Source organism: Schistocerca americana, chromosome 1, assembly GCF_021461395.2.
Source record: "Schistocerca americana isolate TAMUIC-IGC-003095 chromosome 1, iqSchAmer2.1, whole genome shotgun sequence".
Taxonomy (NCBI): domain Eukaryota; kingdom Metazoa; phylum Arthropoda; class Insecta; order Orthoptera; family Acrididae; genus Schistocerca; species Schistocerca americana.
In genome coordinates, this window is record NC_060119.1 from 818,296,165 (window position 1) to 818,319,902 (window position 23,738).

General features: G+C 38.2%; 1 protein-coding gene across 1 annotated transcript in view; it reads left to right on the forward strand.

The window, feature by feature from the left end:
- Window positions 1-20,967, forward strand: part of LOC124612984 (thyrotropin-releasing hormone-degrading ectoenzyme-like) — a 291,166-nt gene extending 270,199 nt beyond the window's left edge. The window contains exon 19 of the mRNA XM_047141525.1: window positions 20,169-20,967. Coding sequence (XP_046997481.1) covers window positions 20,169-20,324 — 156 coding nt within the window. The 3' untranslated portion in view covers window positions 20,325-20,967. The remainder of the gene's footprint in view (window positions 1-20,168) is intronic.
- The last annotated feature ends 2,771 nt before the right edge of the window (window positions 20,968-23,738 follow it).

Sequence of the window (23,738 nt, forward strand, 5' to 3'; positions counted from 1 at the left end):
TCTCTCCCCTATTTCACGATAATACAAAACATGCTGCCCTTTGTGAACTTTCTGGATGTACTCCATCAATCCTATCTGGTTACGATCCCACACAATGCAGCAGTATTCTAAAAGAGGATGGACAAGCATAGTCTCTTTAGTCAACCTGTTACATTTTCTAAAAGAGTCTTGGCAATAAAACTCAGTCTTTGGTTAGCGTTCCCCATAGCATTTTCTATGTCTTCTTTCCAATTTAAGTTATTTGTAATTGCAATTCCTAGGTATTTAGTTGAATTTATGGCCTTTAGGTTTGACTGATTTATTATGTAACCAAAGTTTAACAGACTCCTTTTAGCACTCATGTGGATGATCTCACACTTTTTGTTATTTAGGGTCAATTACCAATTTTCCAACCATTTAGATATCTTTTCTAAATCATTTTGCAACTTGTTTTGATTTTCTGACGACTTTACTGGTCAATAAATGACAGCATCATCTGCAAACAACCTACAAAGGCTGCTCATATTGTCTCCTATATCATTTATACAGATGAACAGCAAAGGGCCTATAACACTACCTTGGGGAACGCCAGAATCACTTGAATAGGCATATTTTTCGTTTATTTTTGGAAGATTTGGGGTTACAAGATGCAATCTCCTTTTGACAATCCTGTGTTCTCTAATCCCTGCATCCGTTTTGATGCTCATAATTAGCTCATTTACTATTCGTGTGGGCTTATGAACTAACTGCTCAAAATAACTTTTAGAGAATGCACTTAGCACTATTTTGGATGCTATTTTATGTGTACCTCTGGAATTAAACATTCCCAACATAACGAGGGTAAATTAATGTCACATAAGTGTTTGAAATCAAACTCAAGTTTTCTTTGAACTTTTCAGCAATTGTATCACCTGAATTGGAAGGTCAGTAAAAGGATCCAATTATTATTTTATTCTGGTTCCCAAGAATGACCTCTGCCATACTAACTCACAGTAACTATCTACTTCAATTTCATGACAAGCTAAACTATTTCTAACAGCAACAAACATGCTTATTCTTTCAGAATACTGTTAGGTTCAATGCAAAAAAGGAACTTCTCTCCAGTTTTGGCCAGCTTTCAGTGCACTTTCTATTAGTGCTTGGACCTCTGGTACTTTCCCAGTACAGCTACAACAATTTACAACTGTTAAACCAATAGTTACTGTATTTATGTTCTTTGTTTACATTCTTCCAGTATTCAGCCTGCACCTTTTGTGACTGAAGCCGTTTTTGTTTTTTCCTGAGAACCCCTAACCTAAAAAACCACCCAGTCCACACCCCCTGCTACCTGTGTAGCCACTCCTGCATGTAGTTGACTCCTGATCCATTCAGCAGAACAGAACCCTATGGCTCAAGTCAAGGAAGCTGCGACCTACACAGTCACAGAACCATCTGAGCCTCTGATTTGGACTCTCCAATTGGCTCTGTACCAGAAGTCCACAATCAGTTCTGTCGACTATGCTGCAAAGGGTGAACTCTGCTTTCATCTCACAAGCAAGACTGGTAGCATTTACCACTTCTGTGAGCTGCTCGAAACCAGAGAGAATCTCTTACGATTCAAAGCAACACACATCATTGGTACTAATATGAGCCATCACTCACAGTTGGCTGTGCCCTGTTCTCTCCATGGCATCCGGAAGGACCCGTTCCATGTCTGGAAAGACTTCACCTGGTATGCACATGGAGTGCACATTGGCTTTCTTCCCCTTCCTGGCAGCCATGTCCCTAAGGAGCCCAAAGCACACCCGACATTGACGCTTCCAACTACCAATGATTCCATCCTCTGTGATTGCCTGGATGTTGCAGGCTGAAAGGTTTCCTCTGACACAGGACAGGCAACTGCATCTGGCTGAGTGACAGTGTCAGCCACAGACAGTATCTGGAATCTGTTTGTTAGACTAACTGGGAATGCCTTATGTGTGGCCCCCTAGGAAGTCTTTTGCTGCTGGCCATGCACCTAGGTGACCTCCCACTCAACCTCAGTGTGGGCAGTAACTGGGCTGGCCACCAGTAAGGACTGATCAGAGGGCTCTGACATGCTGGAAGTCTGTTGGATACCCACGTCCGGCCCACAACAGTGGTCCCCGTCCACTGTAGCTTCAGGCTGTGTAACCAAAGCCATCACAGCCTGGAGTTGAGAGCAAAGTGTCACCAACTCTGCTTGCATACACACTCAACAATCATAGTCCCTACCCATAGTAAAGACTGTGGAAAACTGAACCACCCAGACAAACGGACGACTATCGACATGTGCAGCGGAATTCTGCTGCAGACCCTGACAAAAGTGTAGGAACTGTATCTAATAAATTAGATTAACACACAGATTCAGAAACCAAACTACTGAAGCACTCAGTTGAGACTAAATAATTCGCCCCTATTGGGAACTTGTAATATGTCACAAACCTGGTTTACTTTCTGAAGCAAACAAAAATGCAAGAACTGTGTCTATTAGATATTAAAATAACACGCAGAAACTCAAGAAACTAAACTATGAAAGCACGCAGATGAAATTGTACAACTTGCTCCTAGATAGGAGCTCGTAAAAGTCACAAAATTTGTTACTTCCCTGTTGCAGCTTCTATCTCAGCTGGTTGCAGCTGCCTGACTGGCTGACTAATGCCAATAAGCGATCACTACCTTTCAAAATAAATGAAAAAATGACTATTGACTCACTTTACATAACTCTCTTGTAAACCCTGACAAAAATACAAGAACTGTGTGTAAAAAATTAGGTTATAGATATAAAACTGCATCCACTATAGATATATCTCCACTCTTAGATACTTCCTGCTGTACATGCATCCCACTCAAACAGCACATAAATTTGTGTCTACTTGTGCTTATACCCTTCACCATACATGTAACAAGGACAGGCTTTGTGGAATAAATGGTCCTCTTGCAGAAAAAAAGCAACATCCCTATCCCACCCAGAAATTTAAAAAAAAAGTTTTAGCATTCTCCAGGAACAAATTCACCACCAAAAATTTCATCACCCCAGAAAAACCTTCTAGCTATTACAAGTATGCACTTCATCCATATGATAAATTATACAAGTATATTGATTATTAGTGCTGATGAATCTTCTAGATCAGGGATCGGAAAGTAATTTTAGGTGGGGTCCGGATGCTTTTGAAAATTTTTGTAGAGGTCCAGAAGAAAAACCCCATATTCTTCACTATTTTTTATTTTTATGGTCCTCTATAAATAATATGAAATACAATAGATAGGCATATTTGTTCTGAAAAATCCAGAAAAAAAATATTCAGTGCTATTTTTTACTTTAATCTTCACTCACAAAATATGGAACACAATAGGTTTGCATATTTGAGTTAAAAAACCAATGGGACAAATTACATTTGTGGTCTTGACCCAGTTTCATAAAATTAGGTTCAAGTTGGGTGGAGCTTATGTGAAAACTGTCTCCAAGTTGGAGGGCCTTTAATCTTGAGTGATACTTGTTCTTCAAAAAATTCATTTCTGAATATGTAATTTCGCAAATATATGTGGAATCAAACATAGTAGCCAGGTATACAGACAATTTTTTTGGCAATTTTTGTATTTTTCTGGGACATGTTTACTTCAAAATTCTTCAGTGGATGTAGTTTTATAGATTTACAAAGAAATGTATTCCTGCAAGTCTATTATCTCCATTTTGAGTAAAGGCTGTGAAAGGCAGAACAACTTCACAGCCACATCTGTCCATTCTGCCACTGGATAAACTATAAAAGGCAATTTTAAGAATTGCGACAGCTTCTCTGTCTGTGAAAAGTCTTCAAATCTTGCTGCAAATTCCTTCTTAAGATCTGACATAAAATTTGAAAACATTGAAATGTCTGTTTGAGAATTATTTTTATATTCAAAAATTGTTGGAAAAGGAAAACATTCTTGACTTGCAGCATCTTTTTGAAAATTATTCAGCTTGTAACAGAAGGAAGACACACTTTGTATCAGCTCACACATGAATATCCCATTTCCTTGTAGCTTGGTGTTGGATGCATTTAAATGTTTCAGAATGTCTTTTGAGACAGCTACAGCTAGCATACTGTGTTCATTTGCTAATAACTCCAAATGGTTTCTTGCTTCTTGTGGATCCAAGTTTCCTAAGAAGGATGTTACGTTTTCTTTTATTTACTGAAAATGTTCACTCGCATAACCTTTACTTAGCCAAAGAACATTGTTGTACTGTAGTAAGTCAAAAAGCACCAAATAACAGTCAAAAACAAACTCTTTGAACTGTCCATGCAGAAGAGCAGAATGAGACCTCATAAAATTAATCAACTTGATCAATCTGTCCATTACTTTTTTCAGAGAACACTTAGTTTTCCACAAAGGACTGCTTAGTGAATTATGCATTGATAAGATAGTAGCCCAGGATTCTTATCTTGTTTTTCCTGATCTTCGCTGGAGTCCTGTCAGTTGAAAGACATACCATTCTATCATAACTAATGTTTCATTTTGTCATAAAGTCATCAGAAGTCTTGCATAAATCTCCTCTGCAAGTCTTGCCTTTCAACGGCAATATTGTTAGCAATTCTGCCTAAATTGTCTATTTTCAATATCCAAAAATCACACAAAAATGGACATTTGTTCCTCATGAGTAATGTTGCATGATTCATCTAGTGCTATGGAGAATCAAGGCACCTTCTGCAGAAGTTCAAGCAAACAGCTTTTTTTGTCAGCAGCCAAAATTTCAGTCCTTGTCTACAATGGAGTACCTTGAATTGCAGCAACAACATCCTTTTTTGCTTATCAGAGTCTGAAAATGGCTTCTGATGTTTATTAAGCACCAAACACACATGCATCACTGCTTCTGCATATAGAGCAAACTGGAAAGGCCGTGCTTTTCTTGTAAGAAGCTAGATATGCCTGGAGATTCTTTTGATGACCTTCTCTACCCAGAGGAAAGTTTTTATGGAACTACTGATGTGTGACGAGGTACTTCGTTGTCAAAGATCACCATCGATGAGTGAACTCACCCAAAGTTTCATTTAGTAGCTTTATGCTATCATTCTAGTTACAAGCACAAAATAGATGTTTAAATGAATATGACTCTTCAATTTAATAGAGGTTTCAGAGGTTGGCAGAGACAAAAAACAATTTAAAATTTCCTTGTTCATTAAATAAAATTATTGTGTTGTATTCGTATGTACAGAGCTTTGATGTGGATCAATGTAACATACTGTGCCAGTCGTCCAGACTGCTCTTCAGCGCACTCTCCTATGCTGCACAACATAGCAGCATATATTTAATTTACCTATAACTAACCATTAAGAATTCTAATTATTCAGCAGAAATTGTACACTACTACAAAAAAAATTATAATGTGATGCTCAAATGATTTTTAATATACCAGAAAAATAGTCTTTAAATAATTTGAGTACAAAGTTTATACTTTCAAAATACCTTTTGCTGGCCAGATTTTGACCTTCTGCAATCCAGACCTAATTTAGCCTATAAATTACATGATGCAGGTGTGCCAACAACTTACTCTAAGAGAGCTGCACTGGGAAAGTAGGATTAACATGTAAAAAAAAAGTCAAATGTGTCAAGATGTTTTGATTTAAATGCCTTTGTAGCTGCCAGATAAGTCAAAAAGCTAGGTCCCTTCTTCTACATCCCTAACTCTGCCCAGGACACACTAGACTTTTTTGGGCTATGAGAGGAGATTTTTGTTGACACAGGTGATGACTGAACCAGTATAGGTTTTTCTTATTGTCTTTCAAACTATGTTGCTTGAGCTTGACATCATTAGTCAGCTTCTCTACAGTTACCTGCCTAGTATGGTTGAATCTGTCCAGTGTGTTGTATGGTTTCTTTAGAGCATGCGAGCCTCTCCACCATGTCAGGGTCATATACTCACGGGAGGTTTTCTGTTTTATTTATTTTTATTTTTTATTATTTTTATTACTTTGTTTTATATTTTTCTAAATATTGTTTAATTTTCATTTTTTAAAAATTTTTTGTATCATAGTTACATACATTTTACTCATGTATGAGACTGTATATGCAAACGTAAGGAAAATAACCATAAATACTTAATACAGTGCACAATATAAAATAATCTTGGACAGTTTTCAGCCTCCGGCTGGGTCTCTTTGGAACATAGGCCTCTCCATTGTCTTGTCTTGCCACCATCTCTCCATCTTCACCTTGGTCCAGTCTTCACCTTGGTCCAGTCTTCTCCTTTCTTCTGGATGCATTTCTCCACTTCTTTCACCCATGTGAATACAGTGCACAATTTAATAGCAAAAATACATAGAATACCGAACAGAATATAACTTACTGTGTGAAGTTTGTGATATTTTATGTAAATAGTTTACATGATGTAAATAAACTTACAATACAGCCTCAGTACATAAACTTACTTAGAAGGTTCTGGGATAAATATGAGAAATTTTTCTTCCAAGGAAAATCCTGGGAATTTTTCACTGCTTCAGTTTTCAGTTACATTTTTGAAATGTTGACTGGTAAGAACAGATACTCTAACAAATAATTTTGCTTTAGCCTGCTATGGCTGAATAATACTGCAGCAATAAAACAAGAGAATAACACCTAAATAAAACTTAAGTTGCAAAGAAAGTGCACCATTCACAACAACAAAACACAATGACATGCAAGCATTTGTCAACAGCAAAATGTATAAAAGACTTTAGGACAAACACTATGTAATACTTCACAACAAGAACTGCATTCCACAAGTGTGACTTCACTACTGTTTACATTTCTAACAGATCACAGGAAAATATTGCAAGTGGTGGTTTGATAAGCATTACTTTTGAAGTAAAATCCCTTTTACACTAAATGAATTATGTTACCCGTGGCAATGTGCAACGAATTTGAACAAATATTCCATAAATCTTGATAAGATTTCAAATTGAACCAGATCCTTTCATCTGTCTAAAGACAAAATTGCTGTTTTAAATAGATGTGAAGACTGACAACTTAGTTTAAATGTTCAAAAACATAAAATTGTGCACTCAAAAATGATAAAAAAATGTAGTATCCTATTACTGCAGTATCAATGATATCAGGCAACTCACATTAATGCTTGCGTGTAACAATCTGTAGTGATATGAAAGGGAACAATCTTATAAGCTCAGTCACAGGTAAAGCAGGCTGCTGACTTTCATTCACTTAGGATACTAGGAAAATGAAATAAATGCAGATTTGATTTCAAAACACTCATGCACCCCATCCTAGAATATTGCTCAAATTTGAGAGATTCACAACAAACAGGACTAACTAGGGATATTTTACATATAAAGAGAAGGGCAGTTCTCTTACTTCCCTTTTTCTCTGCCATAAATGCACATTGCTAGCCTAAGAAATGAGAGCCATCGATGCTTCAGTGTAATTATTATTGCAAGCACTTTTTCAACACAGGGCAATTGAAAAATCATATTTATCAAGTCGATTGTTTTCTTAAGATAAGTTGCATTTGCTGTAATTAAATCTTCTGTCATTAGATGGTACTACTGGGATACTAAGAGCAACAATATCCTCCACTATAATGTAGCAATTCTGTGAATGGTATTAAATCAGTGTAGGTAGACAGACATGTATCCTCTTCAGTAAGAAGTTTCAATGAGTGAGATTTTCCTGCTATCCCTTATCTTATAAACATGTTTCAACATAAACACACGGTGCAGAGATGCCTGGCAATTCAAAATGAACACACTGATCATGCACCTTTATAAACGCATTCAGTTGCAGGTAAAGAGTACTGCCATTCTAAGCATTTTGTGACCTGGGGCTCATACAAACAATAAATGAATTTTGTTTACAGGATGGACACTTTTTTTGTTATACAGTACTCTAATTCTACATATGAGCACTTTGATTGTGTACAGAAATTGGAAATTTGTAGTAAGGTCTTATGGGACCAACCTGCAGAACTCATCAGTCTCTGAGCTTAAGCACTACTTAAGCTAACTTAAACTAACTTACACTAAGGACAACACTCACACCCATGCTTGAGGAAGGACTTGAACTTCTGTCAGGTGGAGCCACGCAGACCGTGACAAGGCACCCTAGACTGCGCAGCTACCCCACGCGGCTTGTGCACAGATTCCAAAAGTTAATGTAATTGCTATACCCCAGAAGGCACTACAAATTGTGCTGTGCTAAAGTCCCTACCTTAATTACTTGATGACTGTTTAATGGATTGTGACATGAATGACATTTTGGAAAGCTATTTCACACATTATTGATGTACTTGACTCTGGACTATTTGGATTTTTCTCTTGGTATGTTCCACATTTATGATGACCTGTCACAGACTGGTATTGTTAACTATATATTGATTACAGTGAACCCATATTTTCTGAGTTATAAAGAGTGTACTGCACTGTAGTGTGTGTAACAGTAATGATGCTGAAGTCATCTACAAACAGCAGGATAAGAGTATCAGAAATTATTATAAATTGCATATGGAAGTGTTCAGAAAGTGATGAAGATGTGCTTTCCTGCCACATTCAAGAACCGAAGGAACAACCATTAGTGCTTGGTAGATTTTTGGTCCTTTGTCTGCTACCAAGGAATGTCAAAACTTAATTGAATGTACAGTATATCAGTGGCATAGAATGGTTACACTTCAGTGGCAATGTAAACAGTGGAAATAATTGGATGTAATCACCCTAAAATCTATATCTCTGTATGAAAAAAAACTAGCACTGCTGGAGAATTTGTGTGTTGTGTGTCAATATATTGTGAAGCCTTTTCTCTTTGAATTCATAGTGGAGGCATCATTGCACAGTTTATTTCAGTTCTGGAAATCAGTCAACAAGTGAGAGTTGGTTTCAATTAAGGGGGCCAAATTTGTTAACCATCAAATCAAACTAGGTAGTGGTGCACAGTTGTTCAGTAACTGACCATTGCAAAATGATTGTTGGCCCCATATTCCCATGAACTCTCAACTTCTGATATGACATCTTCATCTTCACCCACATTCTGCAAACCAGTGTGAAGCACATGGCAGAAGATACTTCCACTGCACAATATATCATGGTTTCCCATTCTGTGTGTATAAGAGCAGAGGGAGAATTGCTGCTTAAAGGACTCTGAGTGTCCTATAATTAGGCTAAGCTAGTCTTTGCAGGCCTTATTGAAGTGATACTTAAAAGAGCTGCAATATAATCCTAGATTTATCACATAAAAAAGGTTAATGAAACTTCATACATATTCTTTCCTGGGACAGTTGGCATTTGCTCCAAATGCTATCAGTTCATATTTTTCAGCTCTTTTGTGCTAATACCCAATGAGTCAAACAAACATGTTATCAAAGTTAAAATCTTCTGGACTGATAGGCCACATCATACTTCTTCTAAATGATAAACATTTCAACCCTTGTAGTGAGATATTCTACATGCTCTTGTGGTGTTCACTTTTGATTTAACACTGTCAAAAACCAGTGTTGCATACTCTTATAAAGTGGAGAGTTCCTACACTTATGCTGGAGAAGTAAGAGTAATGGATAAATTCTTGTGGCTGCCATTGGTGGGTTATCACCACTGGATAGTAAATGAAGTATTCCCATGCTAATGCCAAAGAAGGTGATTATTTCCTATATCTCTTGTAGCTACCATTGATGGGCCATTGCCAAAGGGATTTTTTGCACTTATGTTGGAGAAGAGTTATTGGCTAAAGTTCTCCCTGCAGCTATTCATGGGCCATTATCATTCAGCTGGAAACAAAACAGACAGAGCAAAAGAGGGAAGTGTTTATCCAAAATATTATTGTCCACAGAAATGGCTTCCAGGGCATTATTTGTTACTGCTCGCACACCACAACTGTGTATTCACTTCCTTGATTGTGGGGAGCCATGATGTAGGAACCTACAGCCATCCTCTCTATTGAAGTTACATACGCTCTTAGAAATTTCAATAGTTTCTCAGATTTTTTTTCTATAAATGTTGGTTTCCTTACTCAGCATATGTACATTAGTGAAATCAAGACCACAGTTCTTGTGGCTGTTTGCATACTCTCAAAAATATACTTTAAACACTAAGTCACTCCACAAAGAGTGGGCACAAAATAACTTGGCCATACTTGCAAAGACAGCAGGGAGGACAATGATAGTGTCTGGTGCCCCTTGTGAATGTCTACCACCCAGTAGGTGTGCCACAGGATGACAGCTGAAGCCTATGGAAAAAATTGTAAACTACAGCTACTTAGTGAGTGTTCAAATGACTGTATTTTATTAACAGTTTACATCAGTACAATGAATAATTCGACAAGTACAGGTGTTCAAAATCAATAGTTTGTCACTAGAGTACAAAAAATACTCACATACACAAAGTGTATACACAAAGCATCAACCAAAGCAAACCATACACTGCCAGAAGGAGCATTCATAAAGCTAAGCCGTGCGGGATTAGCCGAGCAGTCTAAGGCGCTGCAGTCATGGACTATTCGGCTAGTCGCGGCGGAGGTTCGTGTCCTCCCTCAGGCATGGGTGTGTGTGTTTGTCCTTAGGACAATTTAAGTTAAGTAGTGTGTAAGCTTAGGGACTGCTGACCTTAGCAGTTAAGACCCATAAGCTTTCACACACATTTGAACATTTGAACAAAAAGCTAAATAGGTGTAAAAATGTACTATAGTGGACAACATGGCTTATTACAATAATATACATGAAATAAAGAACATGTGTCATGTGAAAATTTTGTGTCCGTCCCCTGACAACCTGTTTATCAATATTGCCAAAATATATGGGTCTTTTGTAAAGTACTTATTCTTTTTATTGTGTAATTGGAACAGCTACTGGTTCTTCCCAGAAGCTGTGGTCAGAAATGCCATAGTGCAAACCTGTCATGGGACGAGGAGCAGTGTGAGGAATGGGGGGTGAGGGATGGGTGGGAGGAGGTGAAAAAGGCCTCTTTGTCTACCTCAGTGTAGGGCCCTTAACCAGTGTCCCATGCTTCCGCAAAAGCAGAAATCATGCAAGGTGGTTAAAACTGCTTAAATGTTGTTTGTACTCAAAACTGAAACTGCCTTGTGTTTACATGTATTTCTACATGACTACTCAATAATTAAGACTTCGGTGCTTGGCAGTAGGTACTCAACAATTAATGCTTCAGTGCTTGACAGACAGTTCCTACAACCACTTTTAGAACATTTCTTGACCTTCTCACTCCAGTAGCAGATTAGAAAATGAGCTCTTAATTCGTTCAGTGTGATATCTAAATAATCTTATTTTATTATGAAGGTCATTTCTCCATATGTGGATGAAGTCTCAAAACAGTTTCTTATTTGGAGGAGAAAATCTATGACTGAAATTTCATGAAAAGATCTTGCCTCAATGAAAGATCCCTTTGTTTTAATGATTGATACCCAAACTAGCATCTCATATCAATGACACACTCTTCACTATTTCACAATAACACAAAACAAAATGCCCTTCTTTGAAATTTTTTGATGTTTTTTGTCAATTCTACTTGTTAAGGATCACTACACTGCTCACAGAAATACCTCAGAAGACGATGGACAAACGTAGTATAGGCTGTCTCTCTAGTGGATTTGTTGCTTATTCTAAGTGTTCTGCCAATAAAAAATGCAGTCTTTGGTTCACCTTACCCACAACATATTATGTGTGATATGTTCCAATCTATGTTGTTTGTAATTGTAATCCCTAGGGATTTAGCTGAATTGACAGCCTATTCGTTTGTATGATTTATCTGAAAAGTTGTCCAAACTTGATAAGAAAATGTCAGATGCAATTGTTGAACCTCTTCATAAGAAATGTGACAAAAATACTTAAATAATTATCATCCAATTTCCTTAGTAAGAGGATTCTCACATTTAGGTATAAACAGTTTACTTATAATATCACATTTGGATTCCATAAGGGTTGCTTGACAGAGTGCTATTTACACATTTGCTCATCAAATACTACAAGCGTTAAGTAATAGAGTATCACCAGTTAGTGATTTTTATGGACCTTCAAAGGTATTTGATTTTGTAAATCATGTTAAACTCTTAAAAAAAACTCGAGTTTTATGGAATCGGTGGCTTTAAATGCAAATGGTAATAAAAAGAACGAAAAAAGTCGTGCTGAATAATTCAAATAATGTTGGCAGGGTATAAAATTTTGGTGACTGGGGAGAAATCACAAATGGAGTCCTACAGTGTTCAATTCTGAATCCACACCTACTCCTTATGTATGAGAATGATCTCCCATGTAACATTCAACAAGCAGAATTGGTACTTCTTGCAGACAGTACTAGTGTTATAATTAATCTCATTAGAGAGAAAGCAACAGAAGAGATTGTAAATCATATTTTCCAAAGAAGTAGTTATTAGAAAATTAGCTCTCCCTAAATTCTGAATATGTGATTCTACACAACAAATAGTCATACCAACAGTTGATGTAGCACATGAGCAGGAGTCAGTAAACAGGGTAGAATGCTACAATTTTTTAAGTGTACATGCTGATGATAACTGGAACTGGAGTTTTTCAAACAATTAAGTACTGCTACTCTTGCTCTTCGTATAATTGCGAACACTGAGAATGACTGAAATTTCCACTCAGTAAGGTCTTTTGAAATAATATTCTGGGGTAACTCAACAGTCAGAAAGAATATACAGATTGCACAAAAGCAAGCAGTAATAATAATATGTGGGGTCCACCCCACAGGCAGCTCTTCACAGAATGATGCATTTTAACTGCACCATCACAATACACATTCACTAATGAAATTCATTATAAATAATCCATCACAATTTGAAAAGAACAGTGATGTCCTTATCTACAACACTAGATGAGAAAAGTGACCTTTACTACACTTTATTAAAGCTGTCAGTGGCACAGAAAGGAGTTCAATATGCAGCAGTTCTGTCTGAAAACAAAGTGTCTGATAGGTAGCAAAGCAAGTTTTAAATCTAACCAAAATAATTTCTCCTGGACAACACTTTCTGTTCCAGTTCATCATTTTGAGAGCATATGAAAAGAAATTCAGACCAAGAGAAACAAGCATGTCACAGTAAAGGTTGTCCAAACAGTCCCATCAACAGACCATGTACCCCCATCTGGCAGCAACAGTAATGTGTCTTCTCACATGCAACTGATCATAGAGGTGCTGAATGACATCTTGCAATAAACTGTCTCAGGCAATTTGCACTTTTTGTTACAAATTTGGCAATGGTTGTTGTGTACACTGAAGAATGAGTAAGTTCCCACTTTATCATGTCCCACACATGTTCAATTGGCGAGAGATTATGTGACCTTGCTGACCAAGGCAGCTGTTTTACACCATGAAGAGCATGTTACATCACAACACCTGTATTTGGATGGGCATCATCTTGCTGAAAAAGCACATCACCTTCCTATTGAAGAAATGGCAGTAACATGGGGATAATAGATTGTGCAATGTGGCAGATACTCATTGCTTTACCCTGCAGAAACACCAAATGTGACCGCAAGTTGTAACTGATGGTTTGCCACACCCTGAAGCCTGCAATGGGTCCTGTGTGTCGTGAGTGAATACACTCTAGAATAGGTCACTCACCAGGTCTATGCCATACATCTGCATGTCCATCATTGACATACAGACAGAACCTACTCTCATCACTTACAACATGTAAATGCCACTCCACTTTCCATTCAACTCTTTCACAATATCAGAGACACCACGCCTGGTGATGATGTGTAATCAATAACAACCTGGCCAGGGCACATGTGATCTTAGTCCTACTCCAAGCAGATGGTTACCAATGGTCCATGGGGGTACAGCAGGTGTAACATACATCTAGATTTCACCCCTGGATGATTTTCAGTTGGACACTGCTGCTCACATCATGCTTTGATCTTGAAATCTGTCTTTATTACATGGACATCCAGAAGCTGGGCTATTGGTATGACAATGTCCCACACACCACTGCAGGAAGCACCAACACACCACCAATACATTGTGCCTAACATGTACAGTAATCCGTTGTTACATCTGTCCAGCTTCCTGCAGGTCCACAATGCAATCCTGTTCATACACCCAAATGCCACTGTACACAGTCTTTGAGGTGTTTCATTTTTTTTCTTGCCATGAAGTATATTCATTAATGTTAATGCTAATCATGTATACATATCCCATAAACTGACTCACCCACAACAAAAGAATTGTTCAAATGATCTATGGAACATGTAACTAATAATGCAACCTGATGTGTGATTTGAAGTGTGATCTAGACAGTAAACGACAGCATCATCTGCAAACAGTCTCAGACAGCTAGTCAGATAATCTACTAAATCACGTATACAAATTAAGAACAGCAGAGAGCCTATAACACTTCCTTGGGAAACCCCAGGTATCACTTCTGTTTCACTGAATGACTTTCCATCGATTAGTATGAATTGTGACAGGAAATTATGAATGCAGTCACACATCTGAGATGATACTTCATAACCATGCTATTTGATTGAAGTCCATAAATACGGAATCAACCCAAGATCCCATATTGACAGCACTCATTATTTTGTGTGAATAGAGAGTCAGGTGTGTTTTACAAGAGTGATATTATGTGAATCCATGCTGGCTGTATAGATAATTTTCTTCAAGGTATTTTATAATTTTCTAATGCAGGGTACATTCCAAAGTGGACTACTTCTGCACTGCTGTTTGTGAAATTTGCAACACCAAGTATGAGACATGTGACTACAATGGAATTTATTCCACGGATTAGTGACATAACAATACACAAGTGAATTACAGAACTGCAGATGCACTTTGACTATGAGAATTCTGTACAGTGTGAAGCTGCCACACGCTGCAGTCAGAACCTCTAGACATCATGGCGTGGACTCAAAGAGGGTCTGGCTATGCTGCTGGGGAACAGACTGTCACACAGTTTGTAGGAGCATCCACAAAGCATCAACAGTTGTTGCATGAGGACCAGAACAAACAAGCAGCCATACTACCATACCCCAGACATTTGAGAGGTGACATGTCTGGGAAATATGTGGGCCAAGAAAGCAGTGGTAACCATCGTTCACCAAAAAAATTTTGCACTTTTCTCACAATTTTGCACTTTTCTCCCATGTCCCTGTGCACTGTCCTGCTGAAATATGAAATGTGGAGCTGCCTGCAGGATGGGCAGTGTCCCAGGCTCTGAAACTGCCCTGATGTAGTAGTTGATACTAACATTTCACTCAGTACACAGGAGGCATGATTGCCAAAGGTGTTCCAAACTATCGCACTTGTCACTTGCTACCATTTAAAGGGATACAAGCATCATAGCTTTATTTCACAGTCTCCATTACAGTAGCAACCACATCACATGTGTGCTGCAGAAGGCAGCACAGTCTACTGTTTGCTACAAATTTCAACAGATGGCCTAAGAATCACTTCTCATTTCCCAGCACCCCATGCATCCCAGCCTATCTCAAGGAAGATGACGAACTGGACCAGTTGACAGGTCTTTTTTTACATCCAGTAGACAGAGAATGAAGCATTTTATTTTGTTGTCTCTGTCATTCTGCATGTCTTCCAGCACTGCTGTCTTTTACAAGTGCTGTTTGATGTCAGAGCAGGGATGTTAGTGGCAGAAAAATATTGTGCAGCAGGAGTATTATGGTGCAATGCCAAGGGAAACTGCATGCACTACTAGACAACAAGGGCATCTTTTGGTAAATAGGAAGTATTCCTAAAGGATACAGACAGTGAACTACAGAGCAGTGGTACCATCTCCTAACAACAGTGACCATTTCTTAGGGGGTGGTTATAACAGGTGCACCCTTGGGACAGTAGCAAAAACCATGTAACATGATTGACACAGACCCGATTCTCCCAAAACTGCGACACAAGCAGACAATTCTACGCTCAAATGCTAAGCATTTTATGAGCCAGATGACTATGTTTGATGTTTCTATGCCTGCAGAGGAAATCAGACATTGTCAGGACCACCTGCGGGAAACCCTAGAAGAGCTGTATACAATAAATGATTCAGTACAGAAATTTCCTGATGACACTAAATATGAAGCCAATACAGAAGCATGCATGAACTATATAGACAAATGTGAATGCACTGTTCAAGATGGGAAAGGGCTGTTAGTAACAATACAGTCGGGGGATAAAAATACAGCTGATACATGTTTGTCAACCTCTGCAGCTCACCAATTCAACTATGTGGATGAGAACTGCCACCTTTCTCAGGTGACACAAAAGCCCGACCTCGATGGCAGCAATTCACAGTTTCCATAGACAAAAATTTTATAGTGTCAGTTATCAGTAAGCACATGTTCCTCTCTGGAACATTGGGGAAGCCAATGATTTCATTGGTGGGAATGCTGTTATGGCTAACATGTATGAGTAGACAAAGCAAATTTTAAAATCCAAACACAGGATAAGAACAGGCTTATCCAAAGTATAGTCGAGTTGCTCAAGAACCTTAATGTTTCTACTTCAGGCTCTCGAAACTACCTACATTGACTGCCATAAGCAGATCCAAGTGCTAGGAGAGTGCTCACCCACAAATTGCTATGTGCAGTCACAGAGGCAATTTTCAGAATGAAATATACATGGATGTACCACTCTACAAGAAGATCACGTACCCCACATATCTGCTTTTCATGTGAAGGTAAAACGAAGGATGACAGGAAGAAGGAACAACAACTTTCAGACCCTTTTTGCATGTACTGCGAAGAAAGGGGGCACTGGGACCAAAATTGACAGAAAGCTGTTATCTTACAGACTTGCATAGACATCCCAAATAAATCGAACCACTCCTCCTTATGCCTTAGATGTGGCCATAACAAAAATCAGCATTTTAAACAGGAAACAGCATCATGTGTGAAATGAAAGGGTGTGTACCACATTTCCATCTGCAATAGCCACCTTGTGACAGTGAATAAGACAAGAAAGATGACTCCCTACATCACATACTTGCAAACCATTCCTGTGAGTATCACTGGACCAATCAGTTAGGAGCACGTTGACACATGCAGTGCTAGGCACAGGGAGTCAGTCAAGTTTTATTCACCATTCAATCTCTCTTAATCACTGTCACTGAAAACACAATTCAGAAGATAATGGCATCTGATTCATCCCACACTTCATCCCTCTCAAGGAAGAAGTTTCATTTTGACATAATGGAATACTCCACCACCATTCACGTTATAACCTACAGCTTTAGAAAGCGACAAATACACATACAAACCGACAGTACTACGAAATGTAGGAGATATGCCCTTGAGGGAGGGTTCACAGTTGACAGATCTGAAAGGAGACTCTGAAGACGTCCCTATTGAAGTCACAATCAGCACTGATTATTATTGGAAAACTGTGACTTTGAAACTACCAATTAAAATATAATCGCAGGTACTGCAGTTAACCAGGCAACCATCGACCTCATTCAGGGTGGTTTCAATGAGATTTTTTATAAGTAGCTGCATTGCATTTGGGACCTGGAGACAACAGGCATAACTACTGAAGTGTGAATTTGCTCCTTACAAAACAAGTTGCAAAAGAATGAGGAACTGAAGGTTATTTATTGTAAGAACACCTCACACCAAATTAAGAGGGATCAGGTAGAAGCTGCACCTAAGGACTATACAGTTGGAAACATATTTTATAAACTTCACTGTATAGTGGTGGAATGCAGCAATGGAAGTAGGCTTATCAGATACAGCATATTGTTCAATGCATCATCACACACCCTAGAAATGAGACCTAATTTACTGCAAGACATCCTCAAAACCCTGTTATGATTCTGACAGCTTCCAATTTGACTAGCATCTGACATGGTGCAAGCCTTCTTATAACTGATCTTGAACCTTTCTAGGTTCTAGTGGTATCATGTCAAAAAAACTGAGAATGGTGCCTACAACACTATGAATGACATGACATCATAGCACTTCAAACGTTTGCAATTTCCACTTTCATTGAGACCATTCCTTTTGTCAGCAGGCATAAGGCAGTTAGCAGCACTACACAGTGGAAAATATCTATGTGTGTTGCCACTCAGACAATTCTACATTCATGGACAATTTTATAGTTAGTGTGAGAGATAAGGTTACAACTGTTTATTATGAACTGACAACACTATTCCTGCAAATAAGCCTTCTCCTTTCCAAATGGGGAACTAGTCTGAAAGATCTACCCAAGGTCATGGAACAAAGCCTGAAATGTGAGTCTTGGCAATCAACTATGAAGATAACTATCTCCATTGACTACCAGAAGATAACTGAAGACCTGACTGACACACTGGCAACTAAGAGAAGTGTTCTTTGAGTAGCAGCTCAGTTTTATGACCTTCTTGGTCTGTTCACACTCACTGGGACTGTTGCTAAACTAATCATCAAAGACACATGACTGAGGGGCCTTGTATGGGAGTGGAGTTTGCCTATAGATCTTGCACATAGTTGACACTCCTGGTTTTGGCCCCAAAATGTTAGTACTTACTACTTTTTAAAAGAATTCAAACAAAGTAGTTTTAGCACACACAGCTTTACATCACAGCATCTATTATAGTAGTAGTCATATCACACCATGTGCTACAGATGGTATCACGGCCTACTGTTCGCTATAAAATATCAACAGATGACATAAGAGATTTTTCTTCATTCCCCAAAAACAGCATTCGTTCCACTATGCCACACAACAAAGCAGTCTGCTCGATTGCTTTGACCATGGTAACATCAAACACATATGGAGATGTCACTGCAGGACATATTGAAGTGGAATTTTGCAAGAGAACACTGCATTTTGACATTCAGCACACCAGTGATAGTGTTCACACGTCCATTCCAGTTTGAAACACAGGTAGTCAGTGGAAGCCAACCCAGTGCCATGCAAGACAATCCACCCTCAAAAATGATGTTGGGCCATTGATGCAGATGCGTACACACCCATCTCAGTGCTCCAATGTTGAGCCAACACTGAGGATGAAGTTATTCTGTTGGTTACAGCCATGTGGACAAAATGGCAGTCATCCTGCACAGTGTTTGCATTGTGTGGTCCAGTACCTGCTCGTCACTATGTATGACATTCTTTTATCCTCTGGTTCCATGCATGCAGCACTGTCACAGCAGAATGTGCTGTACAACCCATATCATCATGGTACGACAAACCTGTTTCCCAGAGACCAAGCACTCTGCAGATTTGAACTCACTCACATGCTGATATTGTGTCCTTTGACATCATCTAGGCATATCAGCAATTGCTTCATGTTTCCACTTTGCTTGACAATCCTGTACTGAGTGAGTGTGGTGTAACACAGGCCTATCTGGTCACAAATAAGAGGGTATTGCTGTGCCTACATACATGCCATCTCTCTGCAACCTTAACCACTTATTATGGCTCTGCTGTTCTACAAATCCTCCAATTTTGAAATCATTGAGACCATTCCTCCTTGGTGTTGCAATTTTCAAACAATTGTGTATTTCCTTTTGTGTGTACTGGTGTGACTTGCAGCTTTCTAGTCCTAGGTCAAATGGGTAGTGGTTGTATATGATTGCTAAAACTGGAGATATTTTATCAGCGTACTCTGAGTGAAATTTAGTAATTGGTATCCAATCTGGACCAGAAGACGTGTCTTTATTAAGTGACTTAAGTTGGTTTGCTATACTGAGGGTATACTAGATTACTCATAAAGGCAGCTGTTCTTGATTTGAGCTCTGGAATATTTACCACATCTCCTTTGGTGAAGGACTGTCAGAAAAATGTGATTAGTAGGTTTGCTTTAATGGCGCTATCACCAGTACGGTTACCATTGCTATTTCACAATGAAGATGTTGATTGCTTTGTTGCTGGTATACTTAACATATGACTAGAATGTCTTTGGACTTTCAGATTTCAAGACAGAGTTTCTTTGTGAAAATTATTAAAAGCACTTCACATAGAAGTTCTTAAGTATTGGCATGCTTAATAAAGATTCTAACTGCAACAACTGGATACATTTATCACAAAAAATAAACAATACAAAAGAGAGTGAAGCGCAAAACATTTAACACAGCAGACAACAATGGCTACTTCACACAGGATTGTCAGCTAGGTAATGATGGCTGAAACAAAAAAACATATGACTACCAGCAGAAAATTTCCACTTCTGTAGATTCAGGTTTATGAAGATGATTGGTCATCTAAAGTTAACACATTGTACATAAATGTTCAAAACAAAGCAACTCCATTTACTTGCTGTTTTCTGAGTGTTGCTAATGCTTCCAGGTTTCAGACTTCTACGCAGCTCGTCAGCGTGACACACCATCTCTGCTGCCAGTTTTGAGAAACACTATGCAAGCCATCAAGGAACACACAAAGTGGACTGATCGCAGTGTCTCACAGATTGAATCATGGATACATCAATATCTCAGTGAATACTAAGTGCAGATATCTCTGGACTCTTCACATTTTAGTTTCACTCCTGAAACAAATACATATCAAAATATTTCCAGTAAATGTGTACTATCAATAAAAATTTTCTTTCCATGTTTTATGTTTCATGTGAGAAATTGCAGTTTTTTGAAGTGTCTTGTATTTGCTTCTGCTGTAGACAGTAGATTTTAATGAACAACTATAGAAGCAGTTATACATTTACAAGTCTAGCTGATTTGTATGACTGTATGATGAAGTGTAATCAAATGGTATCTCTGTATTGAAATTTGGGTATCATAAATCTTGTATTGTTCCTTTTACTAAGCATTAGTGTAATGCAGCAAATCTGTCTGTAGGTTTGGTTATCTTTATGTACTAGTTGGCATGTGTATATTAACATGTGTTTTTGGAAATAAGTTGTGTTAACAGAAACTTGAAGAGATAAGTAGTTGATCTACATGCACATGTGGAAGAATAACAGTGGAAACTAAAATTAATAAATTCATATGTCACTAGAAAAAAATCTTGGAATATGTGCTATGAAACAATATCCTTTTCAGTAACACAAATTCACAAGAGCACCATCTTGAGATGATATGCCTCCAGCTGTTTCCTGAACAAATGTTGGTTACTGACTTCAGACGATAGTTTTAAATTACACTGTACATTCACTGTATTCTGTGCCATGACTAAAGAAGTCTCTCCTCCCCATGGCATACTGCCTATGGTTGACCTTTTTCCAGCAGTTTACTCAAATTGACAGAGAGAACAGATAGCCTACTTTCAAATATCTGTTAGTAATCAACAAAACTGGATGACTTTGCCAGTTCAGAAAACTTGGGAACATCTCTTGTTAGTATAAAACTGTGTTGTGACTCACACCAGAACCATTAATTTTCCTTTCTGTGTCCTATTGTTAGAAGTTGTTCCTTCATCAGTGACATTAGGAAGTGATTGTCCTCTTATTGAATTTTCTGAACCTAATTGTGGTTCTACAAAATTACTCATCTGTGAAAATATAATTCTGATGACATGTATGCCTGCTTAGCTGAGTGGTAACATGCTCGCATCCCCTGCTCCAGGCCTGGGTTAAATTCCTGGCCAGGGTGAAGATTTTCTCCGCTCGTGGACTGCGTGTTGTGTTGTCCTCATCATTATTTCATTCTCATCACCAGCACGCAAGTCATCCAGTGTGGCATCAACTGAAATGAGACTTGCACTCTATGGCCAAACTTCCCTGAACCATTTCCCATAACATTCTGAAAAAGTGTGATTCCGGCCTATCATAAACTTTGAAAGATTTTCATGAAACATTCATCTTTCAGACTATTAATTTTATGTGCACTTTGAGTTGTTAAACTGTTGGGAAGACATTCTGTGTCCAGATTATCAATTACTAAGTGTACCGCAGTCTTTGGCTGGTAAAGTGGAGGTATGCTTCTAGGTGATACTTTGGACCTAGAGTGAGCTAGTCAATAGGTGGCCTGCAAAAGCCTGATCATGTGATAGCATGCCATTTACAATGGAAGACAAAACTTTATTAATTCTGTTTCCATTTCTGCCATGCCAAGGACAACTGATGTGCCTTCTGAGAAATTGTTGGAACTGGCTTATGGGTGGTGTGTATTTGAATTGAGGTTACATTCTGATAGCAGTTCTCATGCTACAACCTGTAAGGACTGTCATGAGGCCACAGCATATTCTACTTGCCAGGCATAATATTTTGTTTGCAATGCTTTCAAGTCTCTAGATATGCAGTCATTCATGTTCAGATTTAATTTCCATTGGTCACAGAGAATTTGTATTTTGCAGACTATAACACACACTTTTTTTCTTGGAAATATTGCCTCAAAAATTCAGGTGCATCTTATACTTGATGGCCATATATTCGATGCCATGGGAAACCTATCTATCTGTCATAAATGACCTCAACTGGCAGCAGCAGCGCACAAATGCAATGAACATGAGTTGTACGGATTCACAAGCTCCACAAAACATGAGAGAGGAATGGAACATATGGGTGATGGATGAGACCCAATATGAATTCATACCAAAGGGAGCTTTAAAACAGTCTACAATCAAAGAAGTGTGTCAGTTGATGAAACAGTCATGGTCTAGAGTGAGAGAAGACGTTATTGTTAACTCTTTCACAAAGTGTGGCATAATTAATGCTCTTGATAGTGTTGAAGACCACCTTATATATGAAGAGGACATCAATAATTATGAAAAGGAAGGAGAAGAAAGTTCAAATGGCGATTTTCAAGGATTTTAAAGGTCAATTCAGTTTTATAATATAATTTTTTTCTAGTCTGGCTTTGCAATCTAACAATAAAAATAGTAAAAATATTATTTAAAGAAAACTGCTTAAAAATTAATTTGAGTCTTTTAGTCCATAGTGTCTTATGTGGTAAATCTTGCTACATGCTTTTGGTGCAGTATTGGTAATGCACTGGTCCTTCAGTGAAGTTAGCGCATTGGTTCATTACACATGCACTGATTTAATATTGTTTAAAATATTCTGGTGTGTACGGAATTTGCTTTTGTTCTGATTTTCATATATTGTGGACTTGTATGCCTTGCTGCCCATCATGAGACAATGTAAATTCATTGTTTGTCATTGGTGTCTGATTTCCTTATTAATAGTCAGGAATTTAACAACAGAATCTTTGGTTTATTTTCTTCCCTCACTCATGTACGAAATCAGCATAATGTTTGGTTGGTTGGTTTGGGGAAGGAGACCAGACAGCGTGGTCATCGGTCTCATCGGATTAGGGAAGGATGGGGAAGGAAGTCGGCCGTGCCCTTTTCAGAGGAACCATCCCGGCATTTGCCTGGAGTGATTTAGGGAAATCACGGAAAACCTAAATCAGGATGGCCGTGCATAATGTTTGTATCACATACATGCTCTTATATTCATTCAAGCAACTGTATGAAATTATTAGTCAAACAGAAAGCAGCTGATACCAGCAGGAATATTTCGAATTCTTTGCACGCGTTCATGGCCTGTAAGGAAAGTCAGCATTGCTGAGGCTATGAGGTTTCACACTGTTCAAGATTTTGTTAGTTGCAACTGTTATATTTCACATTTTTTGTGAACAGACTTAGGGTTACCATATGAGGATAAACATCCTCTTTGCACATAATATACTTATAATGGAGGTCACATCTACTCCTTTCAGTCCCACAAGGTTAATACCATGTACAACTGTGACTTAGAATCATTCATACATTTGTTCACGCCTTCATTTCTTTCCTGTTGCACAGTGAAAGCATCTTATACTCTTGAATATTTCCATTAAGTCATATTCATATAGTGTGGGTCAATATTTTGTGTAAAAGAGGCAAATTTTCAGGGAATTTTACAGAAGTCACATATTTTGTGAACTCAGTTCACTTCATTTGGTGTACACAGTTTAGTTCAAA